General features: G+C 47.1%; 1 protein-coding gene across 1 annotated transcript in view; it reads left to right on the forward strand.

The window, feature by feature from the left end:
• Positions 1–21,164, forward strand: part of vipr2 (vasoactive intestinal peptide receptor 2) — a gene marked incomplete at both ends in the record, with an annotated part of 117,045 nt that extends 95,881 nt beyond the window's left edge. The window contains 8 exons of the mRNA XM_084325879.1: positions 848–986; positions 14,327–14,477; positions 16,953–17,013; positions 17,894–17,963; positions 19,956–20,047; positions 20,329–20,467; positions 20,630–20,671; positions 20,991–21,164. Coding sequence (XP_084182005.1) covers positions 848–986; positions 14,327–14,477; positions 16,953–17,013; positions 17,894–17,963; positions 19,956–20,047; positions 20,329–20,467; positions 20,630–20,671; positions 20,991–21,164 — 868 coding nt within the window. The remainder of the gene's footprint in view (positions 1–847; positions 987–14,326; positions 14,478–16,952; positions 17,014–17,893; positions 17,964–19,955; positions 20,048–20,328; positions 20,468–20,629; positions 20,672–20,990) is intronic.
• Positions 21,165–21,365: the final 201 nt, after the last annotated feature.

Genomic DNA, 21,365 nt, shown 5'->3' on the forward strand with positions numbered 1-21,365 from the left:
ACATGAGCAAGCACACACTCATGCTGCACACGCCCACACTTATGGCCACTAAGGAAAGGTCACTTTAAGAATAGTATAGTATAACTTGAGATTGTATAATATAGCATGTACATAAAGACCCAGTGCCTCATCCGTAGCTAACAGTGTATTGCACTACCACAGGACCTAGCATGTCCTACCATGCTCTGTAAATAACTTATGTACATATAGCGATATGCCCTACTCTGTTTACTTGTTTTATTGCACAATGTCGTTCTATTGGATTCTATTATATGTTATTACTATTGTATTATGCACATCGTTGTGGGCAAGACCACCCGCATTTCATTGTATACTCGTATGCCGTGACAAATAAAACTCTTGACTTGACTTGACTTGAAAGTTAACCCTTTGTAGTGTGCTAGTGAAAGCGTTAACCCTTTGTAGTGTGGTAGTGAAAGTGTAGTGTGGTAGTGGGGGCACAGGTGGTGTGAATAGTTTGTTGTCCGCAATCTAAATGTGTGAGATCATGATTAATATCTGCTTAAACTTGGCTAGTAACCAAATGTACACTTAGTGGATGGCTACTATCAGCAGTGTTTATGTAGAATGACCATCCTTCACAGGGTTCACAGTTTGACAGCATTTATACACCTTGACCTCATATCTTTGGGCTATCTGTGTGTGTGTTTGTGTGTGTGTGTGTGTGTGTGTGTGTGTGTGTGTGTGCGCGCGCGCATGCGTGTGTGCGTGCGTGTGTATATGTGTGTGTGTGTGTGTGTGTGTGTGTGTGTGTGTGTGTGTGTGTGTGTGTGTGTGTGTGTGTGTGTGTGTGTGTGCGTGCGTGTGTATGTGTGTGTGTGTGTAGGCGGCTCCACTGCACCAGGAACTACATCCATCTGAACCTGTTTGTGTCGTTCATCTTGCGAGCAGTGGCTGTGCTGACCAAGGACGCCATCCTCTTCTCTCACAACGAGCACACAGACTGCAGCACCAAGCCCTCTCTGGTGAGAGCACACACACCAAGGCCCCAGTCAGTAGCTTCACAGCATGGCCTAAAAGCAGAGAAAATTGGGCCCATTCATGCACGTTGAAAAAGTGAGCCTGTGCGTGTGACGTCTTCTGCAAGAGGGTGTGCAAGATTTTGTTTAGCTTTAGGGGGGGGGGGGGGGGGGGGGGGTACAGAAATGACATATGGACATTTCTTGCATATTAGAGTTCATAAAGAATACAAGGAGCCTTTTTTTTTAACTTACTTTCTTACCTACTTTTTTTTACTCTATGAAGCACACTCTCAGGGGCTCATACAGAACCAAGCATTTCACCGTAAAGTATGTGTATTTTATTGTGATATTTAATAATCAAACTTGAAAACTTGAACTTGTCTACTTAAATGATCAGTAAAAGTGGAAGATGCATTCTTTGATGAATTGACTTTCTGTGTGAGAATTGTCTTGCCATATTCGAGTGTGAGACCATCTGATATCCTTCATGCACATCGCTGAGTGTGTTTTGCGCAACCTGCCAACCCAGAGAGAAAGAAACTCACACAAACGTGTCTCCATCTACGAGGGTGAATCCTTTTCCTTTTTAAATGTAACATTAACAAAAACCTTGTAAGTTGTTTATGGCAGATTTCCCTCCCGCTCGTCTGAGATCATTTTGCATTTGAAACAGTTGTGGAGTTAATGGCAATTGAAAAGTAAGTAGCATACGGTTGGAACATGGCAGAGGAAGATAATATCTGGCAAATTGATCGCTGGATATCTGCAATGTCTATGGCTTGCTGCCATTGGGGTGAAATGCATAGCATACAACTGCAAGAAAACGTTTAAACACTGATTAAGCTATATAGCCTAAACTACAGAATTAATTCAATATAACTAAGTATGCTTATTAATGACCAAAATCAGAATGGCTAAACTGTGGAACTGTATATAGCATGTTAAACATACTAATGTTGCAGCACCACACATAGTAGAAAAACAGCTTGAAGTCCCGTGATGTTGTAGCTCAATGGAAGTCCCGCATCACTGTCCCTACCCCCCACCCCTCCACCTCCACCTCCAAGCACATTCATGTTGGGCCCACATTTTTCGGCCGTTCCATTTTGAAAGCATTCTAAGCGGATGGCGAGTAGGCGGAGCGAAACGATTACGCGTCTTCCAGGTTTTACATAGTTATATGGCACACACACACACACACACACACACACACACACACACACACACACACACACACACACACACACACACACACACACACACACACACACACACACACACTCACACACTCACACACACACACTTATGTCTAAACATGCACGTCGTACACAAACATGTATATGTACACACACACACACACACACACACACACACACACACACACACACACACACACACACACACACACACACACACACACACACACACACCCACACCCATTATGTATAACCCCCCCACACACACACACACACACACACACACACACACACACACACACACACACACACACACACACACACACACACACACACACACACACACACACACACACACACACACACACACACACACACACACACACACACATACACTGAAACATATAATAATAAGGATTAAGTAGAGAGTGACAGAAAAGAGAAAGAGATTCATGTCAAGCGATGAGATTTAGTATCAACTCGGTGGTATAAAGTGGCTTTTAGTGTCATCGGCCCTCAATGCCTTTGCGCCAGAGCTTCTAGTGGTGGGAAGTTGTCTGTCTATCATATGAATAGTTATTACATGGCGTTTTCACATTCGCCGAAATGCTTGCTTGTGATTGGTCAATAGCACGCGTCAGAGGTCCGATATTGCCCGATAACGGACCTCTGTGGAACAATAATGACCGCTGTGCGCAGCTGTTCGCAATCAAGCCCACTGACATCAGTGCAATCAGACACTGCCGGCTGCTGGGGAAGCTGCCAGCGATGACAGGGCGGAGCAACGAGCGGAGCCAGAACCAGTGTTGCGAGTCGATGTAAAATGAATTAGGTATATTGTTAGTAAGTTAGCCATGTAATAAGCGGGATAATGTATAGCTATACTCGATCATTGTCGCAAAATAATTGACCTTCACTGACGTTTAAAACACCTCGCCGAGGCGGCTCGGTATTTTAAACTCTGTGTCGGTCAATTATTTTGCGACAATGACCTCGTAGCTATACATTATCCCTTACATAACCAGATGGAGAGAGAAGAGAGAGGGTCTATGGGTGTTGTTAGCATGGTTGAGCAGGTAGCTGGGACATTCTCCTACAGTACATGTGTTGTGAAGGATCAGATTAAACCGAATATATATATTTATTTATGGATATATATTTAATAGTATTTGTATATCGTTTGATATCCCTTGTATATTCCTTGTACATATACACTGAATATCCCTTTAGTCTACTAACAGCCCATAATAGTTTCATTCTCTCATTGGACAAGAACCTGGCGCCAGCAGCCAAGCCCCTTGGTTCAAGTTCAATCGTGCCGACGAACATGTCGTTACAAGCCCGGTTCCGCGTAGGAATACGTCTGGCGAAATACGAATGGTACTATTTGTTCACAGCGCATATATATATGGCGCAAGTAAAGTAGAACTTTCTTTTAGTCCATTAGTCCTTTACCCTCCAACCTAGTAACAGACGTGAAGCCTCACCCACGACCCACGTGTGGTGCAGTATGGCCTACTTGGCCTCAGAATGGCATTGAGACATCGTGCGGATTAATAGTTGAATTGTCATAGTTTGGCACTATACCGTCGAGTGGGACGTATTTCTATTAAGTTAATAATAGTCTATTATGTATGGTGCATCGTTCGGTTAGAGTTATAAAGTGAGCAGTACCCCCATCGTTCCTGGCGTTATCTAGAGTCTTAACCAGGCTGGGCAGACCACGTGTGGTGCTTTCATCCGAGGAGTTCTGGGCCAGGACGAGTGGACCTGCACATTGGATTACTTTACCCGGACGACGGCGAGCCCTACACGGCTTGGATTATCTACTTGCTTTGGGTGCTTTGATTATGCCTTGGATAACAGCCAACACTGCTGAGTGTTGGAACTACCCCCCGAGAGGAGTCCAGGTGAGACGGCGCTCTACCCCGAGTGAGGTCGCCTCACGTCTCTTCGTTGTGGACCGGCAGCTACCGTCTACAAGAGGGCCCAGCTGTATTCATCTGTGGACCGAGGTTCTGTGGGCACCGTGTTCAGCACTCTGAATTCTCCCAAGAAATCATTGGCCAGATGGGATATCGCCGGCGGCTCTCCTAACCCCCCCCCTACTGACTTACAACCAGCGGGACCCCCCTTTAGTGTATCCAGCTATAATCATTTAAGTACCATCGCTATAGTTCCCTAAAGAACCAGGTTGTATACTTGCTCCCTGCGTAACCAGAGATTGGACATTCAATGTTGATTTGCCTACGAATACTCATTTGCCTTACAAGTGCATTCAAATCATAAATGTCATTAAGTGAACGTTGTATATACCCTTTGTTATATAAAATATTCGATTTATACATTTGTGTGGACTTCGTTTCATGGTGGGAAAGTGTTCATCATATCTATATCATGTACTGTGTGGCCAGTAGTTAAAGTACATAATCGGTAGTGGTTTAATGATACCATACTTATCAATACAGTCAGGGAATTGTACCCCTCAGTTACAATTGGTCCTTCGAGCCGGAGGGTAACTAGTGTAATATTAATATAGTGTTATTAATATTGAAATGGCCTATGATGAACACTCCACGAAACGGTCCTCCTAACGTAGAACGCCCGCGGCGCAGACGACAGACACCTCAGTACTTCGAGGATTACGCTGTCAGTCAACTACCTAGCCTTCGACAAACGGTAAACGCGGTAAAAGTAGAAAGTAAAATTATGTCTGACCTTAACGACCAGGTTACCCCGACCACAGAGGCCCTAGTGGGTTCTAATGTAACTGACCAAGCTCACGGTGGGGACCAGGAGGGAGCTGACATGCCTTTACCCCCCGCCAATACCGAAGAAGTAGTCCCCGACCAGTCCCGGGAGGAAGACAACCCTACAGAGAGAGAACTCTGCACGGAAGAAGAGGAGGAGAGCGCCGAGGAAATAGAGCTCCAGGACTCCCCAACGAGTACAGCCAGGAGAGGCTCACCTCTACAACCGTCTTCCCCCAGCGAAGCGGAGAGGATGCTATCACAGGCGTTCCTCGCCAGCCTGACAGCCTCTACCGAACGCGATCGACTTCAGGGTGAACGCGATCGACTTCAGGGTGAACGCGATCGACTCCAGACACAGCAACGGAGCGAAGAAGAGCGCATACGCCTGGAGATGAGACGCCTTCAGACGGAAGAGAATATGGCAAGAGACCGGGCCGACGCCCAGCGCGCCGCTGCCGGTGCCCAAAGAGAAGCAGATCTCACCAAGCGCGAAGCCGAGCGCGACAGACTACAAGCGCAGCTAATGGAGCAGCTGATCCTCAAGGCAACACCCTCTCCCTCCGCCAGGGGTTCAAGGAACTCGTCGAGACAACAGTCAAGGGCAGCGTCTCCTAACCGAGCAAGCGACCCTGAACTTGACCAACAGACCAAGCCTATACCCCCCGCAGACCCCCTTCCCAGACCGGTCCAAGCGAGACCCAACTACAAGGAAGGAGCGGCATACACTGCGGAGAAGCTAAATAAATGACTACAGGATCTAGAGGACCTGATAGAAGAAGAAGAGGGAGAGGAGGAGAACCAAGCCCGACAACAGCACAGTACTCCACCGGACCAGGAGGTCCAGTACAGCCCAGGCTATACCCCCGCGGCGCTGCGCTACAGACCCCCGACTCTATTCACGGGGGAGCACGACGCACGACCAGCCCCGAGGAATAGCACCTGGACCAGCGGGCCATGGTACCCTGCCGGTACCAGCCCACAGAGAGGCGCAAGAGGAGACTCGCCTAGGAGGTCTCTCCCCCAACGCTCGCCGATGTCTCAGCCATCCACGGCGTCATACATTGCCACACCGACGTTTCCAGACTTCACCTATGAGAATCGAGCACAGTACACGGAGCTCCGGATGTGCTTAGAGACAATGATGGTGGATGTCGCTGATGAACGCCACAAGTATGCAATATTACTGAAGCACCTGAAAGTACCGCGAGCGCACAATATAGCGCTAGCCTATGCCACCTCTACGACCCCATACACCGCGGCTCTAGCAGCGCTGGACCAGAGATATGGACGTATATGGGATTACGTAATCCAAGAGATAAGGCATATTGACCGCCTACCCCCAGCAACAGACAATCGCTCATTAGACGACCTGTCTATAAAAGTGCAGTCCCTGGTAGGGATGCTGGGAGCGCAACGGGAAAAGGGTATGCACGAGCTATACGCCAACTCTAACGTCGAGAGGATTTTAGAGAAGCTGCCACCCGCCAGACAAGAGCGCTTCAGGCGGCAGAGAGACCACCGTGATCCTAACGGTCCCGAACCATCCCTCCTCGATCTAGCCGACTTCCTGGCGAGAGAAGTCAGCAGCTTACGACTGGATACGTTCGTGCGGAGCACACCAAGCTCCAGAGAGGGACCCATGAGAATAAACGATGGAAGAAGATCGGTGACTGTCATGCACCAATCAGAATCAGTACCGAGCAGTAAGAACCACAGTACCCCCTCGAGAAAAGAGAAGTGGAAGATGGTGTGCCCGTACTGCGAGAAGGAACACTGGCTGTCACAATGTGACCTGTTCACAAAGATGAATGCAGAAGAAGTGAGTCAATGGATAAAGTCCAACAGGCGCTGTTACCGATGTGCGCGCAGTCACATGGCAGCCGAGTGCCGCCTAAAGAAGAGGTGCAGTCGGTGTGACGGAGCCCATCTAGATGTCCTACACGACAGTAACAGAAGAAAGCCTGCACCTGCACCATCGAGCAGCACCAAGGCAAGTGTCATGTACATTGACCCCGCCAGCAGCAGCGGCGCCCAAGTGCTCTTAAAGGTAGTCCGTGTAACATTGAGCTACCAAGATAAAGTCATGGACACTTACGCCGTCCTTGATGACGGGTCAGAGAAGACCCTTCTGCTCGCGTCCGCTGCGGCCCAGCTGGGACTGCGGGGGAGCGAGAACCAAATGACGATTCGGACAATAAGAAGAGATTTAAAGACGATAAAAGGCGAGAATGTCTCCTTCACTATCGCAGCAAGCGGGCAGCCAGAGCGACGGTATAGGATTACAAATGCTTTCACCAGCCAAGAAATAGGACTATCACAGTACACCTACCCCATCGCCAAGCTGATGGATAAATATGTGCACCTGCGTCAACTACCTATCCCGCTCATAGACGGCGCCACCCCGACCCTGCTGATAGGCTCCGACCATGCAGACCTCATAGTCCCGATAGACCGGGTCCATACAGGACCCCGAGGCTGTCCTGCAGCAGTCGAGACCCGCCTAGGATGGACACTACAAGGCCCCCTCGCTAAATCTCTCAACCGAACAGCAGCCACTAGCTGCCTCCACTCCAGAGTGACAGAAGAAGACACCACACTCCTGCAGCATGTCGAGAAGAAAATTGACTGGCGACGTCGTGCGCTGCTCCGCGCCTCCCTGATCAAAGACGGCTTTGATCTCCGGCAGCGGGCCAGCAGCGACCCCCCAGTATTGTTTGCACTGCAGAAACACGTCGCAGAGGACCCAGCAGCAGATGAAGAGGTCCGACACAGTGTGAAGAACAGTTTCTACGTGGACAACTGTTTACAAAGCGTTTCGACTCAAGAAGAAGCCGAGGTTCTCCTACTCAAGCTACGCGCCTCCCTGATCAAAGGCGGCTTTGATCTCAGGCAGTGGGCCAGCAGCGACCCGCACGTATTGCGCAGCCTCTCCCCCGCGGACAAGGCTGCCAGCAGCGAGACCTGGATGGCGACCATCCCAGGAGAAGCCCAAGAAATGACACTAGGATTAGTCTGGCGCTTCAAAACAGACTCGCTCCACTATAGACACAAACCCCTGACCACGGAGCAGGGAAGGTCGACGGCGATACCGACCACCAGACGGAGTGTGTACAGAACACTCGCCAGACAATATGACCCGTTGGGATGTATTCTACCTTACACCACCAGGGCAAAGATGATTGTACGAGCACTATGGGACAAGGACCAGGGCTGGGACGACCCAATACCCGCACACCTTGCCTCCACATGGAGAGAGTGGGAGACGGAGCTCCGCTCACTCCCAGGCGTCAATATACGCCGCAGCTACTTCCCACCCACAGTGAGGCCAGAGACATGCAAGATGGATCTACACGTCTTCAGTGACGCCTCCGAAGTAGCCTATGGATCGGTGGCCTACTTGCGTGCCCAAGAGAAGGGAGGAGAGATACACACCGCTTTCATCCTGGCTCGCTCAAGAATAGCCCCACGAAAGCAACAATCTATCCCGCGTCTAGAGCTCTGCGCAGCCCTAGCAGGAGCGCATCTAGCCACGTTAATCCAACGTGAACTCACCATTCCGGTGCACAGAACAATCTTGTGGTCAGATTCCACGACAGTACTCACATGGATCAAGTCTGATTCATGCAGATACAAGGTCTTCGTGGGAGTCAGAGTCACCGAGATTCAAGAGTTAACAGAAGCAGCGAGCTGGCGGTATGTGGACACCAAACACAACCCAGCTGACGTCATCACCCGGGGAATGTCCCTAGATGACCTCACCCGTCGCAACATCTACAGTGACGGACCAGAGTTCCTCAAGCTCCCGGAAGAAGAGTGGCCTACGCCCACCCCACGGGAAGCGAGTAAAGAGGAGGCTGAGAACAAGAAACCTATGTTCTGTGGACTGAGCACAGTCGCCTCCACAGACCCCAACATAGATGATTGCATTACCCTACAGAGTGCGCAACTAAAGACATTTCTGCGGCACCACCCAGAGATTCAGCCCACTGCCGACATTTCAGCAGCTGACTACGAAGAAGCAGAACTTCTTCTACTACAACGAGCCCAGAGAGACTCGTTCCCCGATGAGCTAGACTGTCTACAGGGAGGAAAGCCCGTCCCATCAGACAGCAGACTGCTCCACCTGGCACCCGAGAGCGACGCCCATAATCTCATCAGAGTGGGTGGTCGTTTGCGGAGAGCCCCCGATCTACCGGATGACGTTAAGTACCCGATAGTCTTGAACAGCCGACACAAGGTCACAGAGCTGATCATAAAGAAATACGACGAGGATGTACACCACGCAGGAGCAGAGAGAGTCTTCGCGGAGATCAGACGTCGCTATTGGATACTTCAAGGAAGAGAAGCGGTGCGACGCTTCCAGCGAACCTGTCTAGACTGCCGAAAGTGGGGCGCGCAGCCCAGTATACCCCGGATGGCTGACCTACCTCCCTGTCGCCTCCGACTCGGCGACAAGCCATTTCACTCCACAGGCATGGACTGTTTTGGCCCGTTGTACATAAAGAAAGGAAGAGGAACCGAGAAGCGGTGGGGTATTGTATTCAAATGCATGACCACCAGAGCGATACATATCGAACTCCTTCCGACCATGAGCACAGACTCATTCCTTATGGCCTTCCGAAGATTCACATCACGGAAAGGAAAACCGTCTACATTGTTGTCTGATCACGGGACAAACTTCAAAGGCGGAGAAAGAGAGCTGAGAGAGAGCTTCCAAGCTATGGGCCTAGAACTTAAGACCCACCTCGCTCCATCCCAGATTGACTTCCAGTTTAATCCCCCGAACGCACCCCACTTCGGTGGAACCTGGGAACGAGAAGTACGTTCTATAAAGACAGCCCTGTACGCCGTGCTTGGGGCCCAGACTGTGGCGGAAGAAGTCCTAATGACAGTCCTCACGGAGATCGAGGGAGTATTGAACTCCAAGCCCCTCGGCTACGTCTCCAGTGATGTAGCAGATGTCGACCCAGTCACCCCCAACACACTCTTGATGGGGCGGCTGGACCCCATGCTACCCCAGACAATGTACAGGCCTGAAGAAGCGAACGGCCGAAGAATGTGGAGGTACAGTCAAGTACTAGCTGACAAGTTTTGGAACAGCTTTCTACTCCACTACCTACCGTCTCTACAGACCCGCCAGAAGTGGGTAAAAGAGAGAGACAATTTGACAGAAGGAACAGTCGTCATGATTATCGACCAGTCACTACCCAGAGCTATGTGGCCGGCTGGCCGCGTAAGCAAAGTGATCACCGGTGCCGATGGCAAGGTCCGAGCAGCCGAGGTGCTCGTCCAAGGGCGAACTTACACACGACCCGTGGCGAGGCTAATAGAACTGCCCAGACTCCCAGACACTATCGATGACGACCATGACCCCACGACTTTGTGAGTTGACTGACCCTTACAGCGGACCTTGAGTGGTAGACAGTGCGGTTAATCTGTCTCTGCTTAGCTAATTAGGTGGGACTAATTAGGGGGCGGCTGTTGTGAAGGATCAGATTAAACCGAATATATATATTTATTTATGGATATATATTTAATAGTATTTGTATATCGTTTGATATCCCTTGTATATTCCTTGTACATATACACTGAATATCCCTTTAGTCTACTAACAGCCCATAATAGTTTCATTCTCTCATTGGACAAGAACCTGGCGCCAGCAGCCAAGCCCCTTGGTTCAAGTTCAATCGTGCCGACGAACATGTCGTTACAAGCCCGGTTCCGCGTAGGAATACGTCTGGCGAAATACGAATGGTACTATTTGTTCACAGCGCATATATATATGGCGCAAGTAAAGTAGAACTTTCTTTTAGTCCATTAGTCCTTTACCCTCCAACCTAGTAACAGACGTGAAGCCTCACCCACGACCCACGTGTGGTGCAGTATGGCCTACTTGGCCTCAGAATGGCATTGAGACATCGTGCGGATTAATAGTTGAATTGTCATAGTTTGGCACTATACCGTCGAGTGGGACGTATTTCTATTAAGTTAATAATAGTCTATTATGTATGGTGCATCGTTCGGTTAGAGTTATAAAGTGAGCAGTACCCCCATCGTTCCTGGCGTTATCTAGAGTCTTAACCAGGCTGGGCAGACCACGTGTGGTGCTTTCATCCGAGGAGTTCTGGGCCAGGACGAGTGGACCTGCACATTGGATTACTTTACCCGGACGACGGCGAGCCCTACACGGCTTGGGTTATCTACTTGCTTTGGGTGCTTTGATTATGCCTTGGATAACAGCCAACACTGCTGAGTGTTGGAACTACCCCCCGAGAGGAGTCCAGGTGAGACGGCGCTCTACCCCGAGTGAGGTCGCCTCACGTCTCTTCGTTGTGGACCGGCAGCTACCGTCTACAAGAGGGCCCAGCTGTATTCATCTGTGGACCGAGGTTCTGTGGGCACCGTGTTCAGCACTCTGAATTCTCCCAAGAAATCGTTGGCCAGATGGGATATCGCCGGCGGCTCTCCTAACCCCCCCCCTACTGACTTACAACCAGCGGGACCCCCCTTTAGTGTATCCAGCTATAATCATTTAAGTACCATCGCTATAGTTCCCTAAAGAACCAGGTTGTATACTTGCTCCCTGCGTAACCAGAGATTGGACATTCAATGTTGATTTGCCTACGAATACTCATTTGCCTTACAAGTGCATTCAAATCATAAATGTCATTAAGTGAACGTTGTATATACCCTTTGCTATATAAAATATTCGATTTATACATTTGTGTGGACTTCGTTTCATGGTGGGAAAGTGTTCATCATATCTATATCATGTACTGTGTGGCCAGTAGTTAAAGTACATAATCGGTAGTGGTTTAATGATACCATACTTATCAATACAGTCAGGGAATTGTACCCCTCAGTTACAACATGTATTAGAAAGATGATGATGAAGAGTGACCTCTCTACCCCAGTTACGTAAATAGGTACGTGTCCTGCATCTCTGACGCATTACAATCTGAAAGGATGTTTACATTCCAGGGAATGTACGCAATTTTTTCCCATTTCATTTTTCATCCAATGCCACTCTCACTGCACATAGTGTTTTTTTTTATCTACTTTTTCTCCTCCTTTTTTTTCCTGTGATTTTTTCTCCCCATCCCAATTTACCTCTCGTGCCAATTCTCCCTCCCCTGTCCTGATCGTTGCTCACATATACCCCCCATTGGCCGGTTGTAGGGAGGATAGAAGCCTTGCATCACATGTCCCCTCCGATACATGTGGAGGCAGCCTGTCACATATTTTCACCTGCCAGCGCGGACTCTCATTTGGCAAGGTGTAATGTGTAGGAGGCTCACACTGCCCCCGCCATTTTCCTGACTTTGCTGTGCAGGCGCCCCAACCGACCTGTAGGAGTCGCTGTTCACAACGACCAGACTACCACCCTTCGACTTCCCACCTGATAACTCTGCCAATTGAGTTAGTATGACGGCCAGCCCAAGCCGGAGGCAACGCCGACAGCCGGATTCGAACCCGGTATCTCTTGCGTTGGTGACGAGCACAATGTCCGCTGCGCCACCCAGCCACCATTCACTGCACATAGTGTTATAGAGCGCATAGAGTCATTGAGCATCCTGATGGCCTGGAGATAGAAGCGGGGTCACACAAAGCCACTGGCTGCTCTCTGTCTGTCTCACTCTCTCTCTGCTCACTGGAAGGTGTTAAGTGAGGGTATCCGCCCGATTTGTACAAGTGATGGCTCATTTTGAAGATATGAACCTGTACTTTCACATCATGTAAAAATAAAATACAAATTTGAAGATCCATCTAAAGGACCCAGAGTCTGTGCCTGGTCACATATTTCATTTCACCAAGGCGATAAACTTGTTTTGTATATCTGATACTTGGTCAGGTTTAAGAACTGTAGACTACTGATAGTTAAGTATTTCAATATTTTACATGCTTAGATATAGTAGATTGTAGGGGTGTAACGGATTGTAGTCGATCTGTGATCTGCACGTGTCGCTTCCCATGGTTCGGCAAGCATGTGGACCACGGATTAATTGCAAAATGTAACCATCATAGTGATCTATAATATATCACATGATAAGTCTGCTGTGCATTACAGATTTAGTTTAGTCTATAATAGAGATGGATTAAACAGAGACTGTGTGCGAGAACTGCTCACCACGAGGCATAGCGAGTGTTAATACATTTAACGTTACGTCTGGATAACCGTCAATTACCAGCACAAGAGATCCGGGAAGGCAATCAATTATCCCCAAAGTATTTACACAACCTCTGCATTTATACTGACATGGCAAAATCTGAATCAAAGCCTTAATGTTGTTATTTATAGTGAACTATATACAGCTTTTTCCACAACTCTTTGCTTTCAGCTAATACATTGAATCTTCTTTTGGGGGGCTGATCCAAATCTCTGATCCATGTGTGACTCAAACCACCCTGGACATTCAGATAGATTTGTACTCTTGCAATTTAAGCATCCAGACTATGTTTCTTTTAAGTCAAATGGTTAGACATCTGCTGTACTGTGACAATTGTGGAGCATATACACATACAGGTTTTCAGATTTGGTATTTTATTTGTTTAATTTTCAGATACATTCATACATGGTGGTGGTGAAGGAGGCAATTTCCAGCACTTTGAGTGTCTAGAAAAGCACTATATAAATGTAATGAATTATTATTATGTACAACATACATGAACACTCATGTACACTATACATGAATATGACCATAAGTATGTATAACCATATAGCATCACAATTTGTTAAAAAAAATAATAATAGAACTAGAACTCAGCTCTTATCTAAGATGTGAGCTAAGAGAGGTCATATAAGATGGCTACATCTGTAAATGCGTCATTTGTGTGTGTGTGTGGGTGCGTGCGTGCGTGCATGCGTGAGCTCACATGTGTTGTACCCTTGAAGCAGATGCTGTATTAGCCCCTTTCGTGACTGCTGATGCACGCCTTGCTTTGAATACAGCAGTCACTTGCTCGACCTAACTAGCCATGGGAACATTCACTCTGAAGCACTGGTTATTTACGAACTGTTCGCTCTAAATTCATCACAGAGAAATGTCAAAGGTACTCACAGTTGCATGAGGGTTTCACACACAAAACCGGGGTGGTTTGAAAGCTCTGCGTTGCTAATACACATTTTAAATCATTTTTATAAACTGGTCAGCAGTCACGAAAGGGGCTAATGCTGTATGTAGTTAAGCTGTATGTTGTATGCTTTAACACGTTGTAGTGTGGTAGTGAACGGGTTAACCTGGTTGTCAGTTGAGCACAGATGGAACTGACAGGTTTCTTAATATTTGCATTTGCATGTCCCTTGTACTCGTGTACTGCGCGCGCGCGTGTGTGTGCGTGTGTGTGTGTGCGCGTGCGTGCGTGTGCGTGTGCGTGCGTGCGTGTGTTGTTGTAGGTGGGATGTAAGATCAGCCTGGTGTTCTTCAACTACTTCATCATGGCTAACTTCTTCTGGCTGCTGGTGGAGGGACTGTACCTCCACACCTTGCTGATGGTCATCCACACCTACTCCCTCCACCTCACTGTCTACATGCTCATCGGCTGGGGTAGGCGACACACACACACACACACACACACACACACACACACACACACACACACACACACACACACACACACACATGCACACGCACACGCACACGCACACGCACGCGCATGCGCACGCACACACACACACACACACACACACACACACAACATGGCACACATTTTACATTCTTTCTTTCTTTGATTCCGCGCATACATGATTAGGTTATTATCAGATGTTTGATATACTCAGGACGAGTAGGGATGTCAGATATTATTGGCCGATATTGGCATTAAAATGTAATATCGGAAAATATCGGTATCGGTTTAAAAATATTTTTGAATTTTTTCTTCTTTTTTTTTTTACATTTATTTAACCTTTATTTACCCAGGCAAGCAAGTAAGAACAAATTATTATTTTATTTATTGTCAAAAGTATGCATATTGTTGTGTTAATTCCACTACAGGAGATATGTGATTTTAATTACCTGAAATTATTCAGTTTTTCTTTGGGGGGAAACCCTGCATATATCGGTATCGGTTGATATCGGTATCGGAAATTAAGAGTTGGACAATATCGGTATATATCGGTATTGGTAAAAAAGCCAATACCGAACATCCCTACTCAGGAGGACTTCCTGTGGGTACATAAAACACTGTTTCACTACCTGCCTACCATACATACATTATGACTGTGGAGATCCAATCAGCTGCTCAGCCCTACTCCCAGAGGCCCATAGTCCTTGGAAATCTACTCTATATGGGCATGGCCAAGCTAGCCAAACATCAGGCCCATTAGCTTGAGCCACTGCCAAGGCCAAGACCTGATATATATTACAACTCCTCTGACATGTGGAGCCGAGGGCTGATACTGTGCCAGTCTGTCCAAGAAGGCTTGTCGTGATTCCTCTCAACTTCTGCCAGTTTAAAAGAGAGTGGGATTTGATTGATTCTCGTGAGATCCCTCTTGGGGCAGAGCCATGCTGGAGCAGTGAGCCGTGCAGTGAATGGAGCCAAAAGTGGGACTGATGAACACATCTGTAGGCATTGTGCACATCTGTAGGCATTGTGTCCAGACAGACAGACAGACAGACAGACAGACAGACAGACAGACAGACAGACAGACAGACAGACAGACAGACAGACAGACAGACAGACAGACAGACAGACAGACAGACAGACAGACAGACAGACAGACAGACAGACAGACAGACAGACAGACAGACAGACAGACAGACAGACAGACAGACAGACAGACAGACAGACAGACAGACAGACAGACAGACAGACAGACAGACAGACAGACAGACAGACACAATCAAAAATGCAACACCAATACAAATAAAGAGCATTACTATTCCATTGGAACAGAGGGGAAAACACCAGAGGGAGTCATGAATGGTTCAGCTATCAGACATGATGGAGGGGAGATGAGAAATATCAATACATTACATCAGTTACATGTTTAATATCAATACATTTGTCAGTTATATGCTTAATATCAAAACATTTATCAGTTACATGTTTAATATCAATACATTTGTCAGTTACATGTTTAATATCAATACATTTGTCAGTCTCATGTTTAAGCTGCTAATTTGTCCTGCAAGCATGTCATTAAAAAAGGCTGTGGCAAGTTTTGATCTGTGTTTACTTCTGCTTAATCTGTTATCTGGTGAGAGAGAGTGAGAAGATAATCGAGGCATCAGGACATTTATTTTTAGGACAGAATTGAGTTAGGGTAGAACTATGCATCATTATGACGTCTGGCTCTACCAAATTAGCACTTTCCGTTGTCAATGTTTCTTAGATTGCTTTGGCCACATAGAGAGAATGAGTCAGCTACAGTATGCTTCAATCTGGTCAATGTGTTTAATGTTGCTTTGAGGTGTACTTTAACTAACATTGTAAACATTTGCTGCTTCTACAGACATGCATACACATACCAAACAGGGAGTAACAGGGAGTAACAGGGAGATGTGTGTTTAATAAAAGGGTCACTTATCCCCTTGTTTCCTTTCTGTCATACCATGTTGTGTTCTATCTGAGCCACTGGCACCTGATACTGTGTGTTTTATCTCAGCCACAGCCACTGGAACCTGAAACTAAATAAATCTGTCTGTAATGCACCACTAGTTTAGTTTGTGACATAATGTTGCGTGTGTGTGTGTGTGTGTGTGTGTGTGTGTGTGTGTGTGTGTGTGTGTGTGTGTGTGTGTGTGTGTGTGTGTGTGTGTGTGTGTGTGTGTGTGTGTGTGTGTGTGCATGTGTGTGTGTGTGTTAATGAAGTCTCATTTCCCGTGCAACACCTCGTTAGGATGTTCTGTCTGACAGTATGTGACTCTAAACAGACTTCCATTCATGTAATCACCCGCTTCTCTCTCTCTCTCTCTCTCTCTCTCTCTCTCTCTCTCTCTCTCTCTCTCTCTCTCTCTCTCTCTCTCTCTCTCTCTCTCTCTCTCTCTCTCTCTCTCTCTCTCTCTCCTCTCCCCCAGGGATCCCTTCTATATTCATGGTGGTGTGGATCCTATGTAGGATATACCTAGAGGACACAGGGTGGGTCTGCACTTCCTGCTCTGACATGTGACATCAGTGCAGCCGGGCTTTTCTAAAAGCTCATACTGTAGCTTTACATGAAGAAATATCAACACATTGATCTTGGTACATAATGCACCCTCACTATGTCATTCAATTCAATTCAATTCAAAATACTGTATTCGTCCCGCAAGGGTTGTGTTTGCAAACAACAGCAAGTCAACAGCATATAAAATCATTCATACACATGAAGACTAGCGACAAAAACACAATTTTAGGCTAATTATGTGCAATTCTGTCAAATATTGTGTAATTTGTCAGGCGTTCTTCTGGTGGCATAATACACAGTGCAGAGCTTATTCTGGTTAATGGGATTTCTACACTATATTCTTCTGGCATTCTAGTACACTCAACATGCCCACTAAATAGCAGGTATAGTATTTAGTAGTATATTCACAGGGTCTGATGGTCACCTCAGGTCAACTATAAAGTCATGTAGTAACTGCAGGTGGGGGTTAAGTGCCTTGCTCAAGGGCACTTCAGTGGTAGCTTTTGTGGAATTAGTATTACAACACTGGTCTAGAGATCTGAATGGTAAATGGAAAATGGACTACATAATATAGCGCTTTTATCCAAAGCTTTACAACTTATGTCTCTCATTCACACATTCACACACAGATGGCGGAGGCAACCATGCAAGGTGCCAACCTGCTCATTGGGAACAGTTAGGGGTTAAGTGTCTTGCTCAAGGACACTTCAACACACGCTGATTACCAGACGGCCGCTCTACCTCCTGACCCACTGTTGCCCCATTTGAACTTCTCTAACCTGTAGGCCACAGCTGCATCCCCTACATTGTGTGAACATCACAAGTTCATTGATTTGTGTTTCATGTGTGCAGGTGCTGGGAGATCAATGAAAACCCTATTCCAAAGAGTGTGGTCAACTGGCCCATAATGGCCTCCGTCATTGTGAGTATTGTCAGAGCCAACATGGAGTCTATCACGACAGCTGCCGTAAAACCATCTACATTTACATTTACATTTAGTCATTTAGCTGACGCTTTTATCCAAAGCGACTTACAAGTTCTGTACGACAAGTCATCAGGAAGGGCACAACTCCATCTAGTGAGGGATTCAAATAATATGTATACAGTTGATTCTAAGGAAGTACTGCTCCTGTAACAAAGAGATTAGCTGAGGGAAATAATTGATTTCATGCATGCATTACTAGATTCATCAATTATAATAATACTTTCTCTGGGGGCATTTTCTGTAGTGAAATGGTTAACTATTTGTAGTGTGGTGGTTTCAGTAGATAGTAAATTATAAGACTACCGTAGGCATACTGCACCTTATGTGACACTGTGAATTTTGTGAATATATTTTTCAGTTAGTTAGATAGTAAATTATATTGACCTATTTGTTTACACTGCTTGTGTTGTTTTTACTACCTGTACCCCCCCCCCCCCTTCCCCCATGCTGCTATGATGCCTGAATTTCCCCAAGGGGATCAATCAAGGAATATCTTATCTTATCTTAAAGGGTTGATTGATTGATTGATTGATTGATTGAAAACTTTATTAACAGATTGCAGAATGGGTACAGTACAGTACAGCTCAATACATACAATTGTTAAGGGGATGCAGACCAGAGAAAGACTTTCGTCTTGTTTACATCAGGGTCCCCCATTTTCAATTCATCGTAACATATATGACATACATGACATACAGATAGACAGTACTGCTACATCTATACATTTATGACATACCAGATTTGCACATACAGTACTGTTTGTGATACCAAAAGAGTCCAGAAAAAAAAAGTATATACATTTGACAAGGTTAACCCCTTGTAGTGTGGTAGTGGTTAAACAAGATGTCAATGGCCAAAATGACCAATAGCTAATATTAAATACTTAAGCTACAAACAAAATACTGCTCTTACAGAACAATATTGATGTAATTAAGAGATTTATATCAACATATAACATAGTTGTATTTTTTTTTATCTACTTTTTCTCCTCCTTTTTCTGTGATTTTTTTCTCCCCATCCCAATTTACCTCTCGTGCCAATTCTCCCTCCCTCCCCTGTCCTGATCGTTGCTCGCATATGCCCCCCACTGGCCGGTTGTAGGGAGAATAGAAGCCTTGCATCACATGTCCCCTCCGATACATGTGGAGGCAGCCTGTCACATCTTTTCACCTGCCAGCGCGGACTCTCCTTCGACTTCCCACCTGCTAACTCTGCCAATTGAGTTAGTATGACGGCCGGTCCAAGCCGGAGGCAACGCCGACAGCTGGATTCGAACCCGGTGTCTCTTGCGTTGGTGACGAGCGCAATGTCCGCTGCGCCACCCAGTCACCCGACATAGTTGTATTTTTATAACGGGACGGGGTGGGAAAACAGGCAGAGCTAAAGGAAGTCTGTGTTTGGTCAACAAAGACAATAAATGATGGATTAACACCAGACTGGCCCCCTGGTGGCACAGGGTTGATGGATTAACACCAGACTGGCCCCCTGGTGGCACAGGGTTGATGGATTAACATGAGACTGGCCCCCTGGTGGCACAGGGTTGATGGATTAACACCAGACTGGCCCCCTGGTGGCACAGGGTTGATGGATTAACATGAAACTGGCCCCCTGGTGGCACAGGGTTGATGGATTAACATCAGACTGGCCCCCTGGTGGCACAGGGTTGATGGATTAACATGAGACTGGCCCCCTGGTGGCACAGGGTTGATGGATTAACATGAGACTGGCCCCCTGGTGGCACAGGGTTGATGGATTAACACCAGACTGGCCCCCTGGTGGCACAGGGTTGATGGAGCAGGACACTGCGACTCAGCGGGACCTCCTCACAGCAGGTGGCCCTGAGAGGCTTTGAAAATGTGAATAAAATGCAGTCAGAAAAAAACAACCAAGGCTTTGACTCTCCCTTTCTTTTTCACCTTCCTCCATCAGATCAACTTCGTTCTGTTCATCAGTATCATCCGCATCCTAGTCCAGAAGCTACGCTGTTCTGCTGTCGGAGGAAATGACCAATCACAATACAGGTACACTCCCAACAGTAAAATAAACAGCCAATCAGAGTGCAGGAAACCCCCCCCCCCCCCCCCCCCCCCCCTCCCCTTGGCCTTTTATTGCTTTTGTACTATTTAGCTATGTCCTGTACTGAATGAACCCAACTGGGGCTTTTCCATTGCCTGAAACCCCACTCAACCTTGCCCCTCTCTCTCTCTCTCTCTCTCTCTCTCTCTCTCTCTCTCTCTCTCTCTCTCTCTCTCTCTCTCTCTCTCTCTCTCTCTCTCTCCCTCTCTCTCACTCTGTCATCCAGGCGTCTAACTAAGTCCACTCTGCTGCTCATCCCTCTCTTTGGAGTGAACTACATGGTCTTTGTCTACTTGGTGGAGATCGCTGACGAGAGCATGGAGGACTACAAGATCATCTTCGACCTGTGTGTCGGATCATTCCAGGTGTTCTAGATATACTCTGCATCTTGGTAGAGCTTTTTCTGAGGCTGTAGAGAGGCTGAGAGAAACACTCTGGTGGGGTGTGAGCCTGTGCTTGTTGTGTAGAGTTTGATAGTTCATCGTGGCTAATGTAGCACTACTCTACTGTGTTTTGGTGTATTTTAGGGGCTAGTGGTGTCTATCCTCTACTGTTTCCTCAATTCTGAGGTAAGTCAACATACACACACACACACGCACGCACGCACGCACGCACGCACGCACGCACGCACGCACGCACGCACACACACACACACACACACACACACACACACACACACACACACACACACACACACCAAGGAGATCATTATATGTGTTAAATACATTGCATCACAATGTATTTACATGTTAAATACATTGCTTTCATTGCACTTACTCAGTGTGTGTGTGTGTGTGTGTGTGTGTGTGTGTGTGTGTGTGTGTGTGTGTGTGTGTGTGTGTGTGTGTGTGTGTGTGTGTGTGTGTGTGTGTGTGTGTGTGTGTCCAGGTCCAGGGTGAGTTGAAGCGGACATGGAGGAGTTTATCTCTCAAGCGCTACGTGGGGAGGGACTACCGGCTGCACGCCACGTCCATCAGCCGAAACGGTACAGATAACTCCACTCACTTCCCCCGGAACTCCAGAGCCCAGTCCATTCTGCAGACTGAGACGACCATGCTGTGACCCGCGGGACCCACAGACAGAAGGGTCAGACACACGCGGCATTATAATAAACAGGAAGTACACCCACTGGCTTGCCAAAACCACTGCTTGCCAACCAGTCCAGTTCTGCTGATTTCCACTGGAAAGAATGTTCTGCTGCTGTGTCTACCTGCTTCATGAAGTATCAGAGCTTAACCCTTCCACTACCACACTATAGAAGGT

Source organism: Notolepis coatsorum, assembly GCF_963971535.1.
Source record: "Notolepis coatsorum genome assembly, chromosome: 12".
NCBI lineage: Eukaryota > Metazoa > Chordata > Actinopteri > Aulopiformes > Paralepididae > Notolepis > Notolepis coatsorum.